Below are 17,523 nucleotides of genomic sequence, written 5' to 3' on the forward strand. Positions count from 1 at the left end.
TTTTGTTGTTTAATGTGCAAAATTTTTATTTTATAAAAATCTATAAAGAAATATACCATATAACCATTATTTTTTATATTACATAGTACAATATTTTGTGAGATACAAAAACGTATTCTATAAACTATTGGCAAAAGACAGTAAAAATCCTTCCTTAATATTTCATATAAAATGACATTTTAATATATTGCACTGAATATTATATAAATTTATATGTGCTATAAATTAAAAATGGCTTTCAGAAGCAGTTCTATTAATAGTTTATTTTTTTATCAATTAACAAAATGGAAAATGAATTAAAGAGAAATCCAAATCAAATTAATATTTGGGGTGACTACTTTTTGCATTCAAAACAGTATCAATTATTTTAGGTATGTTTGCACATAGTTTCTGAAGGAACTTGGCAAGGTTTGTTCAAGCTGTTCCAAACATGTTGGCGAACCACAGATCTTCTGTAAACGTAGGTTGCCTCAAATCCTTCTGTCCCTTCACATAATCCAAACAGATTCAATGATGTTGAGATCAGGACTCTTGAAAGGGCCAAACCATCACTTCCAAGACTTCTTGTTCTCTATACTGACGGTAGTCCTTAATGACATTGGCTGTATGTTTGGGGTCATTTTCCTGCAGAAGAATAAATTTTGGGCTAATCACAGGCCTCTCTGATAGTATGGTATGATAGGTAAGTATCAGCCTGTATTTCTCAACATTGAGAACACCATTGATCCTGACCAAATCTTGAATTCCATTTGCAGAAATGCAGCCTAAACTTGCAAGGAATCTCCATACTTCACTGTTGCCTGTGGACACTCATGGCATGCTCTCCAGCTCTTTGGTGAACAAACTCGCCTGGTTCAGCCAAATGTCACATTTTGATTCATCACTCCAGAGCACCTGCTGTCATTTTTCTACATCCCAGTTCAGATGTTTTTGTGCATAGTTGAATCACTTGCCCTTGTTTCCATATCAGAGGTATGGCTTTTTCCATGAAGATTACTTCTGGCCAGACTTCTCTATAGACAGTAGATGGATGTACCTAGGCCCCACTGGTTTCTGCCAGTTCTGTGCTAATGGCACTGCTAAACGTCTTCTAATGTCAAAGGGAAGTGAGCATGGTGTGTCTGTCATCTGTTTCCTTGGTCAACCACTGCGTCCTCAGTTTTGCTCAATTCTTTGTGCGTCTTCAAGAGTATGAAGAGTGCAACTTAAACTCCAATATGCTTTGCAATCTGCCTGGGAAAGACGTTGCTGATACAGTATAATTTATCTTTTGTCTTGTTCCTGTTCTCAGTTTTGTCAATGTTTGAGCGGTGACATGAAATTGTCTTCCAAAACCCCACACCTTAGTAGCAGAATTTGTTTGTCTCACCCAGTTTTAAGCTTTTAAGATGTCTGTTTCAATTGGCGACTGTGTTTCAACCTATATATGAAATTGATGCTCATTAGCCCCTGGCTTGGTATATAACTGGTTAATCACGTACCTAACTCTAATCCTACAAAACTTTGTGCAAGTATAAGAATTTATGCTGTTTTGAGGGCAAAAGGTGGTCACCCCAAATATTGATTCGGATTTTTCATAAGTTGATTAACTTTTCATTTTCTTAATAGATAAAAATAAACTATTAACACATATTTCTAAAAACATTCTTAATGTACAGTATTTTTGCACAGCTGCCTAAAATCTCAGGAGTGTACACATAGCCATGTATATGGGCTGATGTCAGTGGAACTAATAGACATTGTGATTTCTGCATATTAAAAAAAATGGGACTGCTATATGTGAACCAAAGCTTTCCCCCCCCCAGAGAAGTTCTAATTATTGTCATTTTCTCTGTTTTCTTCTCATATGCTTCCTGTGATTGGTATTCCTTGCTCATTTTCTAGGAGCTGCTCTTGAGTGTGATAAAGATTAGGGCCAAATAGTCTTGTTTCCATATGCAATGAGATTTTCTAGAATAAATGGGAAAATAATGAAATTTATTAGTTAATTTGGTTATGTATGATAAAATAACAACTTGATTGTACTTTATAAAAAATAATTAAGGAATCTCATGGAGATTCTTAATAATTTTATCAACATTCAGAAATTGCATGAAGTCATCTCAAATCATTCCATCACTGAGACTTTGTTCTCTTCCTTGTCTATCCCTTAAAGGAATTATCTGAAGTCCTTGGAAGTCATTACTTCTAAATGCTGAATGGTACTGTTTCCAGAATTTTGCTTGGAGGCCTTCCTTTCCTAACAGGTGGAGATAAGGTAGAAAACATAGATTGCAGCTCAGGAGGTAGGTTAGTAATAGAAGCAGGTAAATCAGAGGGAACCCTGTGGGCCCTAGAAGGGTCAGGCTCTAAGGGACCCTGGTTCAAGTGGTCTGGTTCCTCTAGACCTAAGCCCCATAAGTTAGGTTGGGGTCTGTTTAGGTTTGGCTCATCCAGAGACAAGATAGGTACACTTGAGGGGGGCAGATCAAAGGAATCTGGGGGTTCAGGTTTCAAGTTTCAAGTTCAAGTTTTATTGGATTTATACGCCGCCCCTCTCCGAAAACTCGGGGCGGCTAACAACAATCATGAACAATATACAATAAAATCCAATACTAAAAGCAAATTAAAACCCCTTAATATATAAGCTTACATGCACTTGGGCCTGCACTTTTAGGCCTTTATCTGATTGTTCATTGATTTTTTTAGAGTGCTTTATCCCTTCTCATTTCTAGCCACTGGGGGAGCTGCAAGAGAGGAGGACGAAGCCTGTGGAATGGGTTCAATTTCATCACCAGTAGGCCTAAAGTCCTGAACATTTCTGGAATTGGTGCCTCTCTGGGAACAGAAGCCATGGCCTGAGCAAATTACAGGGACAAGTTCTTGAGCCAAAAAAAAAAAAATTTGGAGAAGCAGTATTATAATTCCCAAGAGGAAGGGGGGCCCAAGCTCCCAGGCCCAGGAGCGTCTGCCACACAAAGACAATCTGGATCAATCCGAGATTCGTGCCAATGAGTCCAGACAGGCTAGGCCTCACTATTTACGCAACCAAGGCACACTGGTTGAGAGGCCTAGCACACGAGTAAAAGCCTGAGACTCTCACAGCCTACTCTGGGCCACACAGTGGATTTATGGCGCCAAAGGGCCTATTCATGGGCGGGCCATTGGTGCAAAAATTACTGGGTGTTGAGGGCCTTTGCATCAAAATCAATGCTCAATAAGAGTCTGACTAAGTCCGGGGGGCTAAACAAGCGCCCTTGTACAAGCGTCCCACTCCGCAGGAGGTAACAGAAAATAACAAGCCAATTGATAATGAAAACCTCCCTGCTGGTCACATTTAAAGAAAATAAACATAGCCAGCTGCAGCGAAGCAAGGCAATTACGCAATTAGCAGAAAGTTTTGCTGCAGCTTCTCCGCTTAAAGCCGAGCCCGGGAGGGCTGGCTGAAGGCTAAATTCCTTCGGTTGCCTTAGAAGAACGAAAAAGACTAATTACTTATCTTATCAGATTGAATTCTAGTGGAACGAGTGGAAGGGAAGGTGTTTGGAGAGGAGCTGAGCCACCACATGTCCTGCCGGTAGGAGGACTGAGCGAATTCTGGAGAAGGGGCGGATCCAACAATCTTTTTAAAGACAGGCTCGGTCCTATGCAGATTGGACAGCGAGCAACCCACGTGACTGCTGGACCCACTCCTTCAGTATGTAGAACAGAAACAAAGTATCTGTCTCTATGACCCAACTCCTATTTGTGGTTCTCATACAATGTTCAGTTCAGCTAAATCCAATGCCATCTGTAGCCACTGTCTCTAGATTAAGGACACTTTGTGTCTACCAAATGCTTGTCCATCCTTGCAATAGAGAAACTTACCTGGAAATCACGGATGAAAGTCAGAAAAAAACTGACAAAAGTGAAAGCCAAAGACCATTCAGAGACTGTAGTAATGATATGGAGGGTATATCCCTGTAGAAGATATTTTTAAAAAATGTATTATGAGAGTGCTTTTCAATGGCAGAATATATATCATCAGTCCTAGTGGTGAACTCAAATAAGGAAAACCAATAACAAGCACAACAAAAGAATTTTAAGAATTACAAACATGCAATTTATGTTTCAAGGCCTTTTTAAAAGCAGTCAAAAGGCCTTAGACAATTATAGGAGAATGAGTATCACACTTTTTATTCCATTCCACTATGTATGTTTATGTACATTAAAAAAAATTCCTAGTGTCACCGAGACAGGCAATGCTTATGGAACTTGCTAGTGGTGATGCCGTCTAGACTCCATAGAGATTATGACAGCTGAACTTTGGAAAGGCCTTAACAATACCAAAGTATAAAAAAACAGACAATGAGACAAATAATTACCTAATGCTCAATGGAAGTTATTAATGACTAGGAAACATGGTTTGTGTGTCTCAACATACACACAAATACACAAACATACACTTTCTCCATGTTTACAGGCATTATAAATAAAAGGCCTTTTGTTCATATCCTTTCATTGAAATTCTTAGTAACATCTAGGAATAAAACTTTGGCCTGATTTAGCAGAAAACCTAACTTTATTAAACTAGCTTTTTTAGATATTAAAGAAGTTGTACCAGCTACCCTGGATCTCTTTTTTCACTACTGAAGACAACTGTAGAATTCTTGCTTATGTTTGTGTGTATTAGCAGAATTAAACATGGTATTTCAGGAAAATAAACACTACAATGCATTAAAATTATCTTGGACTGTTTTCTGCAATGCACTTAACATATTTCATTTATATCTTCTCTGTTATCTTTTTTTAAAAAGTCAAACTTACTTTATCCTGAGGATTCCAATGCTGCCTCCGTAGGGAATCTATTCCACTTAAATTGAGTAAAATGAGCGCAGAAATAGCCACTTTAATCATTAAGGAATATCTTTGAAATACAAAGGAAATAGCCTTACTCTCCATCCATTCTTGTCTAATCCTGCTTGTTTTTATTTAAAGGCTATACACTCTAGGACAGGGATGGTAAACCTGTGTGCAACAGGTGGCACACAGAGCCATATCTGAGGGCATGCGAGACTTTGCTCCATGTCAGCTCCAGTGAACTAATTTTTGACCTTCTTTTCGATTGTTTTTGCTCTCCCCAAGCTTCAAGAAAGCCTTCTGAAGCCTGGTGGAGATGGTCAAAAACAGCCCTATGGCCCAACCAGAAGTTGACCAGAAGTGCATCACTCCTAGCCTCCTTTTCCCCATCAGCGGTCTTCAGAAACTTCTTCGACTTTGGACAGTTGCAGCCACACCTCTCACATCTTGGCCCATTTGTTCTGCAGCCAGCAAGGCTTTCTTTGAAGGCCTCTACAGCCGATAACATAACTCTGTTATAGGCTAGAGAGGCCTTCAGAAAAGCCTTGCCAGCTGCAAAAGAAATGGGCTGAGGTGTTCAAGGCTCAGTTGCAATTATCGGAAGGTAAGTAGTAGGGCAGCTTCATTTCGTTTCCAAACTTCCGGTTTGGCTATTTTTCGCTGTCCCCAGGCTTCAGGTGGCTTTCTTAAAGCCGGGGAGAGCAAAAAACAGCCCAATGGGCCTACGGGAAGTCCAGAGGCTTCAGTGAGGCCTGTGTGCATGCACAAGGGGGGCAGCCCGAGGGAGGGTTGCATGTGCACAGGAGGCAGCGTGGGCATTGTGCACACGTGTGGGGGGAGAGCATTGCATTATGGTTGTGGCATGTGCGCATGCTACCACATGTGCACCCTTTTGGCACCTGAACCAAAAATGTTCGCCATCACTGCCCTAGGCATTTTGAGAAACATAGAAACATAGAAGATTGACGGCAGAAAAAGGCCTCATGGTTAATCTAGTCTGCCCTTATACTATTTTCCTGTATTTTAGCCCAGCCATGTTTAAATTCAGTTACTGTGGATTTGCCAACCACGTCTGCTGGAAGTTTGTTCCAAGCATCTACTACTCTTTCAATGAAATAATATTTTCTCACATTACTTCTAATCTTTCCCCCAACTAACCTCAGATTGTGCCCCCTTGTTCTTATGTTCACTTTCCTATTAAAAACACTTCCCTCCTGAACCTTATTTAACCCTTTAACATATTTAAATGTTTCGATCATGTCCCCCCTTTTCATTCTGTCCTCCAGACTATACAGATTGAGTGAGTTCATTAAGTCTTTCCTCATAAGTTTTATGCTTAAGACCTTCCACCATTTTTGTAGCCCGTCTTTGGACCCGTTCAATTTTATCAATATCTTTTTGTAGGTGAGGTCTAAATCTAATCTAATCTAATCTAACTGAACACAGTATTCCAAATGTGTGCTCTATACAGCGGGATCACAATCTCCCTCTTCCTGCTTATTATACCTCTAGCTATGCAGCCAAACATGATCAGAAGGGCTGATATAATGTTTAGTTTAAATGATTTTTTTAAAAGTTATCTCTAGTTTGGCCCATCCTTTTGAAATGTGCCAATAATGCAGCAAATGTCCCATCTGAAGGTCAGTCAGTACAAAAATACAATTGTGACATTTCACTCATCCAGAAAATTGTTAAGGATCAGGGTTCTCATAACCCATGAGATGTGAATTAAGAGGATGCAACTGAGAAAAGAATTAACAGAAATCAGGGATTATAATCCTAAAACTATCATTATATGTACCTATTCTCATACAATACTATATTTTGAAATCCTTTTCACAATCAATACATGTAACATGAATGAAATAAATAGGAACACAATGAGTTCTAATGTAGTCATTTTAGCCACCTGAAGATAAAATGTGTTTATTTAAAGTAGACTTAATACCCCATTATTCATCACTTGCAGTTTTACCACAAAGGATACTACTCATTATGCTTACTGTGCACCATAGCAGTATTGTAAATCTGATCCAAAAAATATCCTTTCCGTGAATATGTGGTTGCATCTTATAGGAAATAATTGTCTGAACAAGAACATATATGACTCCAATTCCAAATGCGAGGAAAGCCCCAAATGTATGCATCAAATATATAGCATTTTTCTACAGAAAAATAACACAATTCAATGTTTTTAGACAATACTGGAGTAATACTTGAAAGGTTCAAATGATATAACTAAAGTGAATCTTTGAATATAATCTCTCAAAATTACCAGAACTTTGGCTCAATAATAAATATCATGTACATTGGAGCATCTTGAAACTCCAAATATAGAAAAATATTAGAATGTGCAGATATGAACAGATTAATGGTTGCTATAAAGGAAAAAGAATAAACTGAATTATTATATGACATAGGAGCTATTTTATGGATGGTTGGAGAATAAAAATAGAAGTGAAAATAAATGGAGATCAGTGAACTAAAGCACATATGTTAAGATAGAGATTTAAACAATATGATTATCAATATGATTGTTAAGTTTATTATATCTAATATATTATATTTCCAATAGAAGATATGTTAAGAGGGAGAAATTAATAGTTATAATGTTGATTATTATTATACAATTAGAAAATTATCATCAATATAATGAATACTGTAAATTTGGACTGTAATAGCACAGAGACGTTTGTACCCACACAACACTGTTTAATGGAAGATTATATGCTCAGGTTAAATTTAATTTAAAAAAAAAAAAACAAGTACAGTACCGCTATCTGCAAACCACTATAAAAACCTAAAGATTTATTATTATTGGAAGTTCATTATTTCTAATTAAGAGAAAGATTGTAAGGATATATATCCTAAAGGCAGTAATTTTGCTACAAGAAGGTGACTTTATTTAATGAGTCTTCCCCCCACCAAACTACAACATACCCATACGATTAATTTAAGAAAATATTTTCCCTTTTCTTTTGTCAGGTTATAATTCTATGGAAAAAATAATTGGCTTTAAAAAAAATTCTGAATATGTATTTTTGCCACTGAATGTTATTAGAGCTTCTATTGATATATAAGGGAATTTGAAGGAAAAATATAAGCCATCAGAGTCCTGACTTCATTTATTTCCTAACCAGCTTATATTCAATGTGCCACAATAAAAATTTAATGAGTCCAATCAGTTCAGTTAAGGAATTCTAGCTCCAAGTTTCAATGTTCATAAAATATTCAGGATTGATAAGAGACTTTTGAAGATGTCCATTACAAACAAATTGATGCCTATCAGTCTGAAAAAGGTTGCAAAATAATTTTGAAAAATTTGATGCTCTGCCATTTCACTTCAGAGAATTGTGTGAAATGAGATTGGGTACATTACTGAATTTGCCGGTGGCTACCCTGTCAAAATTGCTCTGAGAGAACATCATAAAATTGTCCATGAAATCATAGACAAAAAAAACAAACAATGGGCAGCATCCAAGGAATTACAGGCTTCTCTTGCTTGTGCTAAAAGTGTTCATAATCCCAAGATAAGATCACTGGGTAAAATGAGATTTGTGGAGAAAAAAGATTTTTTTTTCTCAAGAACTAAATAATCAACTAAATTTCAGGAGGATACATAAATCAATGGGGAGCTTTCTAATTGTCAGGACATTTATTCTGCTAAATTGTTATTTTTGAGAAATTCTGAGATTTATTTTCACCAAACTAGATTCTTTTTTATTTAACTTAATTCTATTAATACTGTAGTATTTTGCTTGCAAATGTATCCATTTTAAAATTTTTATCTGGCCTAAATAAAATAAATCCATTTCAAATATCAGCAGTTTGTCCTGGAAATTTAAAAGTAACTTACATTTATTTGATTTATATCTTATTGCTCATGGTAAATAAAATTAAGAAATAGCTATAGAAATATCCTCAGTATCCAACTATATTGTAAAAGCCAATCAATACCAATTAAAGTTGCTTCCAAATATACACATACTGTTCAAAATATATTATGCATCTTGTGCTGTCTCTTCAGAAACATGGAAAAAATGGTGAAGAAAAATGATGTTCCAAGCTTCATTTGGGCATACCCTTAGAACAGACTATTACAGTCTTATGATAAAGATATGTACTTTAGTAATTCAGTCATCTCAGACAAAACACAAACCTGGAAGTTTGCAATGATGCAAACCCCCAAACAGCTAACCATTCCAATCACTAAGCCAGCCTTATTGAGTCTGAGCATCTTGGGTTCTTCAGGATTCAAAGCACTGACTTGTTTGTACCGAACATATATTGTGGCAATAGCTGTGAATGAATAATTAAAGTAGAGTCAGAATAGATATGATATCAGAATAGCATGATATCAAATGCAATAAAGACTAATTAAATAACAATTATAGCCATATGAAAATTGTGATCTTTTATGCAAGACATAACAAAAGAATTGTAGAAGTAAATTTAACTGCCTGAGGACTCCTTTCATGCTAAGTATAAGAGGTTTGGAGAAACCTGCCAACTATGATTTTTAAACTGGCCATTCAATAATGTAGATCTGTAGGTCAGCGGTTCAAATCTCATCACCGGCTCAAGGTTGACTCAGCCTTCCATCCTTCCGAGGTGGGTAAAATGAGGACCTGGATTGTGGGGGCAATATGCTGGCTCTGTTAAAAAGTGCTATTGCTAACATGTTGTAAACCGCCCTGAGTCTAAGGAGAAGGGCGGCATAAAAATTGAATAAATAAATAAAATTAATCATATTGCATTTCTACACTAACGATTAGTAGCGTTTTATGATATCAACTGTTGCAAAGTGTTAAAAAGTGCTATTGCTAACATGTTGTAAGCCACCCTGAGTCTGAGGAGAAGGGCAGCATAAAAATTGAAACAATGAATGAATGAATGAATGAATAAATAAATAAATCCAGTTAAGTAACTATAGCTTACATTCTCTGAATGCATAGTAGAGTGCTATGTTCTTTAGCTATTCCTGCAATAACTTAACATCTTGTGCTCCCTTACTCTGCCCAGGTGTTGTGCGAATAGATTTTCAGACTACAGTATTTCATTAGAGTAGATGCAATGCTGTATAACTATCCCAATCTTTAAAATCTGTAAAAACTAGATTTTTTTGGGTCTCAATTGCATGTACCAACTGCATTGCCTCAAACATCTTTCAGTGAATGTTCTTTTCCTGTAGTTAAGATGCATTCATCATTGTAGTCTCATTAAAGCCCACATCTAAGCAATCTCAGAAGCTCAGTATTATTTTTACTGTACTTACCCAAGAAGGAAGCAAAGCATAACATTATTCCAAACAAGCATCTTTCTGGAGGTGATACCCCTGTGTCACTGAAAGATAAGCAACTTATGATACTAAGCATCCTGCAATACAATTGGAATGACAAAACCTATGGAATACACAACTGACACCCATTATTGTTGATAATAATGATAAGTGACGTAGTATGAGTAAAGATAAAGATTTCTTTGATAACTACATACTGTAGATTCTTGCAGGATAGGTATTTGCCAATACCTATCTCCATGATGTATTTTAAATCACATACAAAGCCTAGCAATCTGAGACTTCCTGGAGATTTTTCATCCAACATCTGAGTCTGCTAAATATTTTAGAATCAGTCAAGGTTAGCAATATATCCAACTATTTTTCTCTCCTTTCAAAAAAATAAATGTGTTAATGATATGTAGGATTGACCTTATAAGACCGGGATGCTTCCCAGGAAATGATCAGATAAGACCGGGTGTAGTACACAGGTGCATAATGAGCAAAAAAAGAAACTCAGAAAAGCACTTCCCTAACTTGTCAGGCAGTAAAATAGATACAGTCAAACTGTACTGATATAGGTTATTATACAGTAAACTGAACATAATTATACTTAGCAAAGCATATATATTTAAAAACAGGAAATGCAAATTTGTAAATAAGGCCTAATATTTACATAGCATAAATAGTTACACATGTTTTATCAATCAGTTGTTAATGTCAATCAGTTCAGGGTAACTTAAGCCTATTAAGACATAAAACGGCGTCTTAATATTTTTTCTCACTTTAAGATCAGACGTCAAGGATGCCACTGAATCCCCTAAGTAGCAATTGATATGAAATATTGATAATATCAATAATAATGAATTAATACTTTTAATAAATCAAATAATAGCTCAAGAAACTGCAGTCACAGCTATTTCTTTCTAGATAATATATGAGAGATCAAATATCTTAACAGATACTGTAATCTTGCAATTCATAAGCAAATACCAACTTTTGAGGAGCAATACGTCAAACTGGTTTATAACAATGGCTTGCTTTAAAACAGAAGCAGCACTTGAAATAGGAGGAAGAGAAAGAAAATATTGTATCTTCTTGAACATTGTACATGCAAATCCTCAAATCTCTTCATTCTCTAGTTCTCTAATAATAAAGTACAATGAATTTCAGCTGACTTGCTTTAGAACTAAAAAGTGAACACTGAGTTGTACACAAAAACAAGATAACAGGAGTTAGATTACTGGTAGAAGCAAATGGCAGAGGCAATTCTAATTCTTCCAGGAGCAAAGCAATTACGGTATTACAGAAGTGAATAGCAATTTATTATTATGTCCCAGTAAAAAGTAATATTCTACTACTATTATGTCCCTTCAGTTTCATAGATGTAACATTAGAAAATAAATTGCAATGGAAAAATGTAAAGTATACTGACCTGATATAGGGCACCAAAGCGTCAACATGGTACAAGAGTACTCCAAGAACATATGGAAACACAAAAGCAGCAGAAGAGCAAATAACCAGGGCAGAAGGCAAGAAACTCAATCCTTGCTGAAACCACCACATTTCAAAATGATCCACAGAATCAAATACTGAAATAAATAATAAATAAATAAACATTGTTTTCTTTCTTCTTGCCTTGAAGACAAATAAATTGTACATATTTATCTACAACAACATTTCTACATCATCCATTTCTCCCAATTCGTTAGTATACAGTACTATCCTTCTGCTCTGTACTGTATTTGAAAATATTTCCAGTCCAATCTTTTCATTGAATTATCAAATCAGGACATCATTCGAAATAGTATTTTCAGCTTCCCTATTTAAGTTATGTTCTAACTGTAGCTCAAACCATGAAAAAGTGAACAAACTATTTGGAGCATGTTTTTAAAGAATAGGAAATGGGAGAATGAAAAATCAAATCAAAATGTTGATAACCTTTATCTTTTAGTCTAAAAATGAGTGGAACCCAATGCTATACAATTTATCCTTTAATATATACAAATATATATTTTGTAATAGAAACTACAAACAACCACATTCATGCCTCCCTCATCTTCCATTCCAACTCCACAGGACTGCCATCTAGAAAAAGAAGGTAATGCAAAATACATCTAAAGGAAATAATCTAATACATCAGATAACACCAGCATTGCAGGAGCTGTATGAGATCCTGATGAGACTAAATTTCACATTTTTGCCCATCAAGTCTTTCTCAAGGACCTGGGATATGCAGATATTGTTTGATAATGTTAAAGGTACGGATAGCTTCATACCTATGGTAGGACTAGAACTCAGTCTCTCAGTTTTTAGCCTGATGCCTACAACTAGAATCAATAGGCTATAAAGTCTATATGGTTGAGGACCTGATTATCTCTGAGATTGCTTACTTCAAATAGAATCTCCTCAAAAGATACTTGCACGGAGAATATGCTAAGAGTTTCATCTTCCATTAGAGCTCAGAGGCAATCTCTTAATATGGAAGTTCCTTCTTGAAGAATATATCTCAAATAAAATGGGCATTTTTAACTTTTGTTAATTAAAAGGCTTGTTAAATTTCACCTTTTTCAAGGAATATTTAGAATCTGTGGAATGGGTAAAGAATGTACACAGGATTTATTATTTCAATTTATATAGATGTATATTTCAAATATATGACTCTGGGTAGCTACAACAATTAAAAACAAAACAAAATTAACACAATATAAAAATTAATATAACAAAATGTAGAACCATATTTAAAAACAGAACACAATTCTTAGTCATGCTACTCCAAAATCCATTGACTATCAACAATAATTAATATAATCAGGGCACAGGTCCTGTCACGCATTGAGATCCCGAATCCAATGGCAAAACTATTGCCATTAATCATTAAACCATTAATCTGAGTGTGTGTGTGAGAGGTGGGGGAGGGAAGCAGAGAGGTTTCAAAGGGTAGGACAAACAATAGAAAATGAAGAACATTGTGACTTCTATGGAACTGATAGATTTAGGTCTGATCTGAATGAATCTAACTGTAGTTCATAAAATCATATACCAAAATGTCCTTCCTGTTAATGACTACTTCACCTTCAATCATAGCAATACACGAGCACATAATAGATTCAAACTAAACGTAAACTGCTCCAAACTCAAATGCAGAAAATACGACTTCAGCTATAGAGTGATCAATGCCTGGAATGCACTACCTGACTCTGTGGTTTCTTTCCCCAACCCCAAAAACTTTAACCTTAGATTGTCTACAGTCAACCTCTCCCCATTTCTAAGAAGTCTGTAAGGGGCATGCATAAGCGCACCACTGTGCCTACCATCCCATTCCTATTATCATCTTATTGTTACTTTTTACTTATGTTATGTTTATACAAGCTATTACTATCCTACACATAATTGACAAATAAAACAAACAAACAAACAAACAAACAGGGGTGATGGATGCCAATTAAATTATGTAACTAGTCAAAGTAAACCCCATGCAATCAATATTTTTTGCAGCCCATTTTGAAACTCAATTGGTCCTTTTCAACAAAACATTGACTCTGTCCCAATTGATTAATCTTTTCATTCATCATAGAAACATAGAAGAAGATTGACGGCAGAAAAAGACCTCATGGTCCATCTAGTCTGCCCTTATACTATTTCCTGTATTTTATCTTAGGATGGATATATGTTTATCCCAGGCATGTTTAAATTCAGTTACTGTAGATTTACCAACCATGTCTGCTGGAAGTTTGTTCCAAGCACCTACTACTCTTTCAATAAAATAATATTTTCTCACCCTGCTTCTGATCTTTCCCCCAACTAACCTCAGACCTCACATCGGAACCTCATACCTCAAATCAATCCCTGCAATGCAATTCAAAATTCAAAACCTCTATATAATTTGGATCAACTGGACCAGAGAACCGACCACAGCAAACAATTTGCATCCTTAAATTTACACTATCAATTATACTCTTTATTAAGGGGGGGGGGGCTTTTAAAGCTCTTTGTATCCATTGCAGTTTCACATTTAGGACCTGCCCATATTTTGTCTTTTCCTCTTTTCAACCAGAGAAAATAGGAAACAGGAACAAAATAGCCAACAAAGCCGATTTTGTTATTAATCACTAGCAACTGTCGGTCGGAAATACCCAAATCAGAGGGTCTCTTGCTTCAGCCAAGTGGTCCAGCCAGATTGGAAGGAGGATGAAGGAGGAAGATATTTTCGTCCTAAGGAGAGCTCTCCTGTCCTCTCTCGGGCACCCACATAACGAACACTGTACTGTATATCTTCCTGGTGGGTTTGAAAAAATACAAAATAAATAAGCAACAGTTTGCAATGGTTCCTTTTCTCCAGTTTTCATTCTATGACTTCGCCATCATCCCGGACATACTAATATACTAATAACAAAAAATTTAAGTGCCAAAGCCCACTGCAACAACATAGCCAAGAAGGCTTCAAGAGTTGTAAACCTAATCCTATGTAGCTTCTGCTCTGGCAATCTCTCACTACTTACCAGAGCTTACAAAACTTTCGCCAGACCCATCCTCGAATACAGCTCGTCTGTTTGGAACCCATATCGCATCTCAGACATTAACACCCTTGAAAATGTCCAAAGATACTTCACCAGAAGAGCCCTTCGCTCCTCCACGCAAAACAGAATACCCTATGAGACTAGACTTTCAATTCTGGGCCTAGAAAGCTTAGAACTAAGACACCTTAAACATGATCTACGTATTGCCCACAAGATTATATGCTTTAACGTCCTGCCTGTCGGCGACTACTTCAGCTTCAACCACAACAACACAAGAGCACACAACAGATTTAAACTTAATATTAATCGCTTCAAACTTGACTTTAAAAAATATGACTTCAGTAACCGAGTTATCGAAGCATGGAACTCATTACCGGACTCCATAGTGTCATCCCCAAACCCCCAACACTTTACCCTTAGATTATCTACAGACCTATCCAGATTCCTAAGAGGTCAGTCAGTAAGGGGCGAGTACAAGTGCACTAGAGTGCCTTCCGTCCCGTCCTATTGCTCTCCTATATCTCCTATACCTTTCTTCTATTCCTATATCTCTTCTTCTATTCTTTCATTGATATGTTCTATTGATATGTTGATATGTTCTTCTCTTCTATTTTTTCTTAGATATATTTTACTGAGTACAGTATATCCTCTATAGCCTTCATTATGTATTTTACTATGTGTATACCCACTAAAACTCTTATTGTGTATTGGACAACATAAATAAATAAAATAAAAAATAAACTATTCTAGTCTTAGGCTTTAAAAAAGCTGCCCTAACGCGACATAAACTTAACCTCCGCCAACCAGCAGCGCGTCAGCAGCCTCCTCCTCCTCCTCCGGCTCGAATGGCAGAGAAAGCAGAGCTCTCCTTTGCAAGGTGGCGCCTGACAGGATATACACTGTATAACTCCCGTCGTCGTTTTGTGCCGGCGAAGCGCGCTCTGTCATTCAAGCCTCCCAAACGAGGTTATTTACTACCTCACGCGCTCTCCCAATTGCCTCACTTCACCCCCCACCCCCCCACCCCCGCGCGGCGCCTCCGAGGGCGGGCCTCGTGCCTTGGACGAAGCGGACGGAAGCAATCAGAACTCGCGCCGCCTTCCCTCCCGCCATCCTAACCCTGCAGGTAGTTACCCGCCCCTTTGGGCATGCGCATCAAAGCCCCAATCTCCGGGTTGTCCCACGCACGCACGCCCCTCCCCGCCGGCCGCTCCGTTAGTTGCCTGTTCCCAGTCGCGCGCCCTTCCTAAGCAACCACGCAGCCGGCCTTATTTACGGCAGGCCGTAAAAAAAAGGACGTAAAGGCGCCTCCTGGGCGAAGAGGCTGGTTAAGGTAAATGCCGGGTGTTCTTGGGGCGCTTCAAGGGTTTGGTTGGCACTGTTGGGCGGTAGAAGCTCGGCCTCTGGCCGGCTGTCGGGTGGCCTTCGAGATCAACCGAAGGAGGTTGAATCTCTCTGCCTCACCTGCCGCGAGGTGGGCGGGCAGTGGTCGTCCTTCTGTTCTCTCCTTTTGCTGAGCCTCGTCGCTCCTGCGCAAGAGAGGCGGGGAGGGTGTCGCTCGCGCTCCCTTGTTTTTCCCACTCGGAGAAGAACTGCTGCCCTTTTATTGCCCCGGACAGGCTGGCAGTCAAGTCAGTCAGTCAGTTTGTGGAGGGAGTGATGTAACCGGAGCGGGCGTTCTTCAAATGCCGGGGACAAGTCAAAACAACCCTCTCCCCCACATAGAGATATAAAGAGAGGATTCGTGTCAAATACAAGGCTGTGGCACGCATAAAATAAAATGCGCTTCAGATTTAGATGGATGTTCAAGATCGAAATAACCGGTTTTTAGTTGTCTTCAGATTTTCGGCTGCTGGTGGGTTTATTGGTGGAGATGCATGTCCTCCGTTTCGGGCAAAGTGCTAATTGCCGTATCTGCTTTCCTTTGAACGAAAAGCTAAAATTGGAAGCTTGGACGTTGTATAAACCCGCCTTGTTTGTAAAATCACAGCACTCTTTCCCCTCAGTCTTTTTTTTTAATCACTTAAATTACATTAAGAGTAACAAGATCTCTTCAGTAGTGTTCTTCTGAAGTGTTTTTTATATGCGACGCACTTAAGAGATACACGCAGAATTGCAAAAACGTCTTTTCATCTATTACATTTTCTTTTAGTTATTTAGTATTTATTGAGTGCCTGACATAAGTGAATCAGGTAACTAATTTGCTGCAAAAGTTATATCATTTGCGTAGTTTGTGATTATATAGAAAGCAATAAAATCTATATTAGTTTTAAAGGACTAGTTTTAAAGGTTCTTTAATTGTTAAATGGAGAAGCTGATAACTTCAAACAATTTGGAAGGTGCAGTAGTTTGCAAACTTATTCCATTGTTTTGAATTTAGCTTACCATACATATCTCTGAACAGGAGCTTCTTAAAGAAGAAAATATATTGAAATAAAATTATTGAGGCTAAATCATGTTCAAATTATTCCCAACACTTGCTCAAATCTTTCTTTATCCAGAAACAAAAGAACAGTATAAACTGGACCATAACACACACTTTCCTGTATTAAATGGAGATCTAGAACTCTCCATTGGCTGATAATCTTATTATTTACAATAGTGAAATGTTTATGATTGCAGCCCATAATACTCCTGACATCGGCCCTCAGGTCTCATGACGGAAGTACATCTTCAATGTTATCCCTAACATAAATAGTGCTTTCCAGAGAATAGCAAGAAGTTACTGGATATGGACAGTACACTTTATTTAAGTGGAAGGTGAAGATTAAAACAAGGCAAAGCAAATAGGATTAAGAATTTAATGAAGAGAAGGGCTTTGTTTGTGAATAATATTAAAAAGTTTTGATGATTCCAATCAGAAGATAGACATTTACCCATAGGAAGCATGTATTTGAATGTATTTTC

At 37.3% G+C, this 17,523-nt stretch overlaps 2 protein-coding genes across 5 annotated transcripts in view; one reads left to right on the forward strand and one right to left on the reverse strand.

Moving 5' to 3' along the window:
• DRAM2 (DNA damage regulated autophagy modulator 2) lies at nt 1–15,738 on the reverse strand. 3 transcript variants are annotated; one of them, XM_070745748.1, is made up of 9 exons: nt 15,411–15,732; nt 14,233–14,375; nt 11,532–11,688; nt 10,094–10,161; nt 8,978–9,117; nt 6,806–6,983; nt 4,786–4,865; nt 3,847–3,939; nt 1–1,950 (listed from the first exon to the last, which is right to left on the reverse strand). In XM_070745748.1, the coding sequence occupies exons 3-9, from the start codon at nt 11,660–11,662 to the stop codon at nt 1,843–1,845; spliced, it is 798 nt and encodes a 265-aa protein (XP_070601849.1). In that variant the 5' UTR covers nt 11,663–11,688; nt 14,233–14,375; nt 15,411–15,732; the 3' UTR covers nt 1–1,842. The 3 variants fall into 3 exon arrangements, with proteins under 3 accessions (XP_070601849.1, XP_070601848.1, XP_070601850.1); XM_070745747.1 differs by lacking the exon at nt 14,233–14,375 and having other exon boundaries at nt 15,411–15,738; XM_070745749.1 differs by lacking the exons at nt 14,233–14,375; nt 15,411–15,732 and adding an exon at nt 12,490–12,561.
• A 125-nt stretch (nt 15,739–15,863) lies between these two features.
• The window catches only part of CEPT1 (choline/ethanolamine phosphotransferase 1), a 35,310-nt gene continuing 33,650 nt past the window's right edge, over nt 15,864–17,523 (forward strand). The window contains exon 1 of one of the 2 annotated variants that reach the window (XM_070745744.1): nt 15,864–15,949. The gene's annotated coding sequence lies outside the window, so the exon portion shown is untranslated. Of the gene's footprint in view, nt 15,950–16,153; nt 16,472–17,523 lie in introns of those variants that run through there. The other variant, XM_070745745.1, reaches the window with a different exon arrangement.

Source organism: Erythrolamprus reginae, chromosome 3 (assembly GCF_031021105.1).
Source record: "Erythrolamprus reginae isolate rEryReg1 chromosome 3, rEryReg1.hap1, whole genome shotgun sequence".
NCBI lineage: Eukaryota > Metazoa > Chordata > Lepidosauria > Squamata > Dipsadidae > Erythrolamprus > Erythrolamprus reginae.

What these genes read in the sequence shown, in the direction of transcription:
- DRAM2 (XM_070745747.1), bottom strand. Translation starts at nt 15,564, where the DNA reads ATGACAGAGCGCGCTTCGCCGGCACAAAACGACGACGGGAGTTATACA. An exon ending in ATGCTTTGCTTCCTTCTTGG is followed by an intron (nt 9,118 to 10,093) that starts GTAAGTACAGTA and finishes ATTCATTCACAG; the next exon opens with CTATTGCCACAATATATGTT. An exon ending in CACAGTAAGCATAATGAGTA is followed by an intron (nt 4,866 to 6,805) that starts GTATCCTTTGTG and finishes TAATGATTAAAG; the next exon opens with TGGCTATTTCTGCGCTCATT.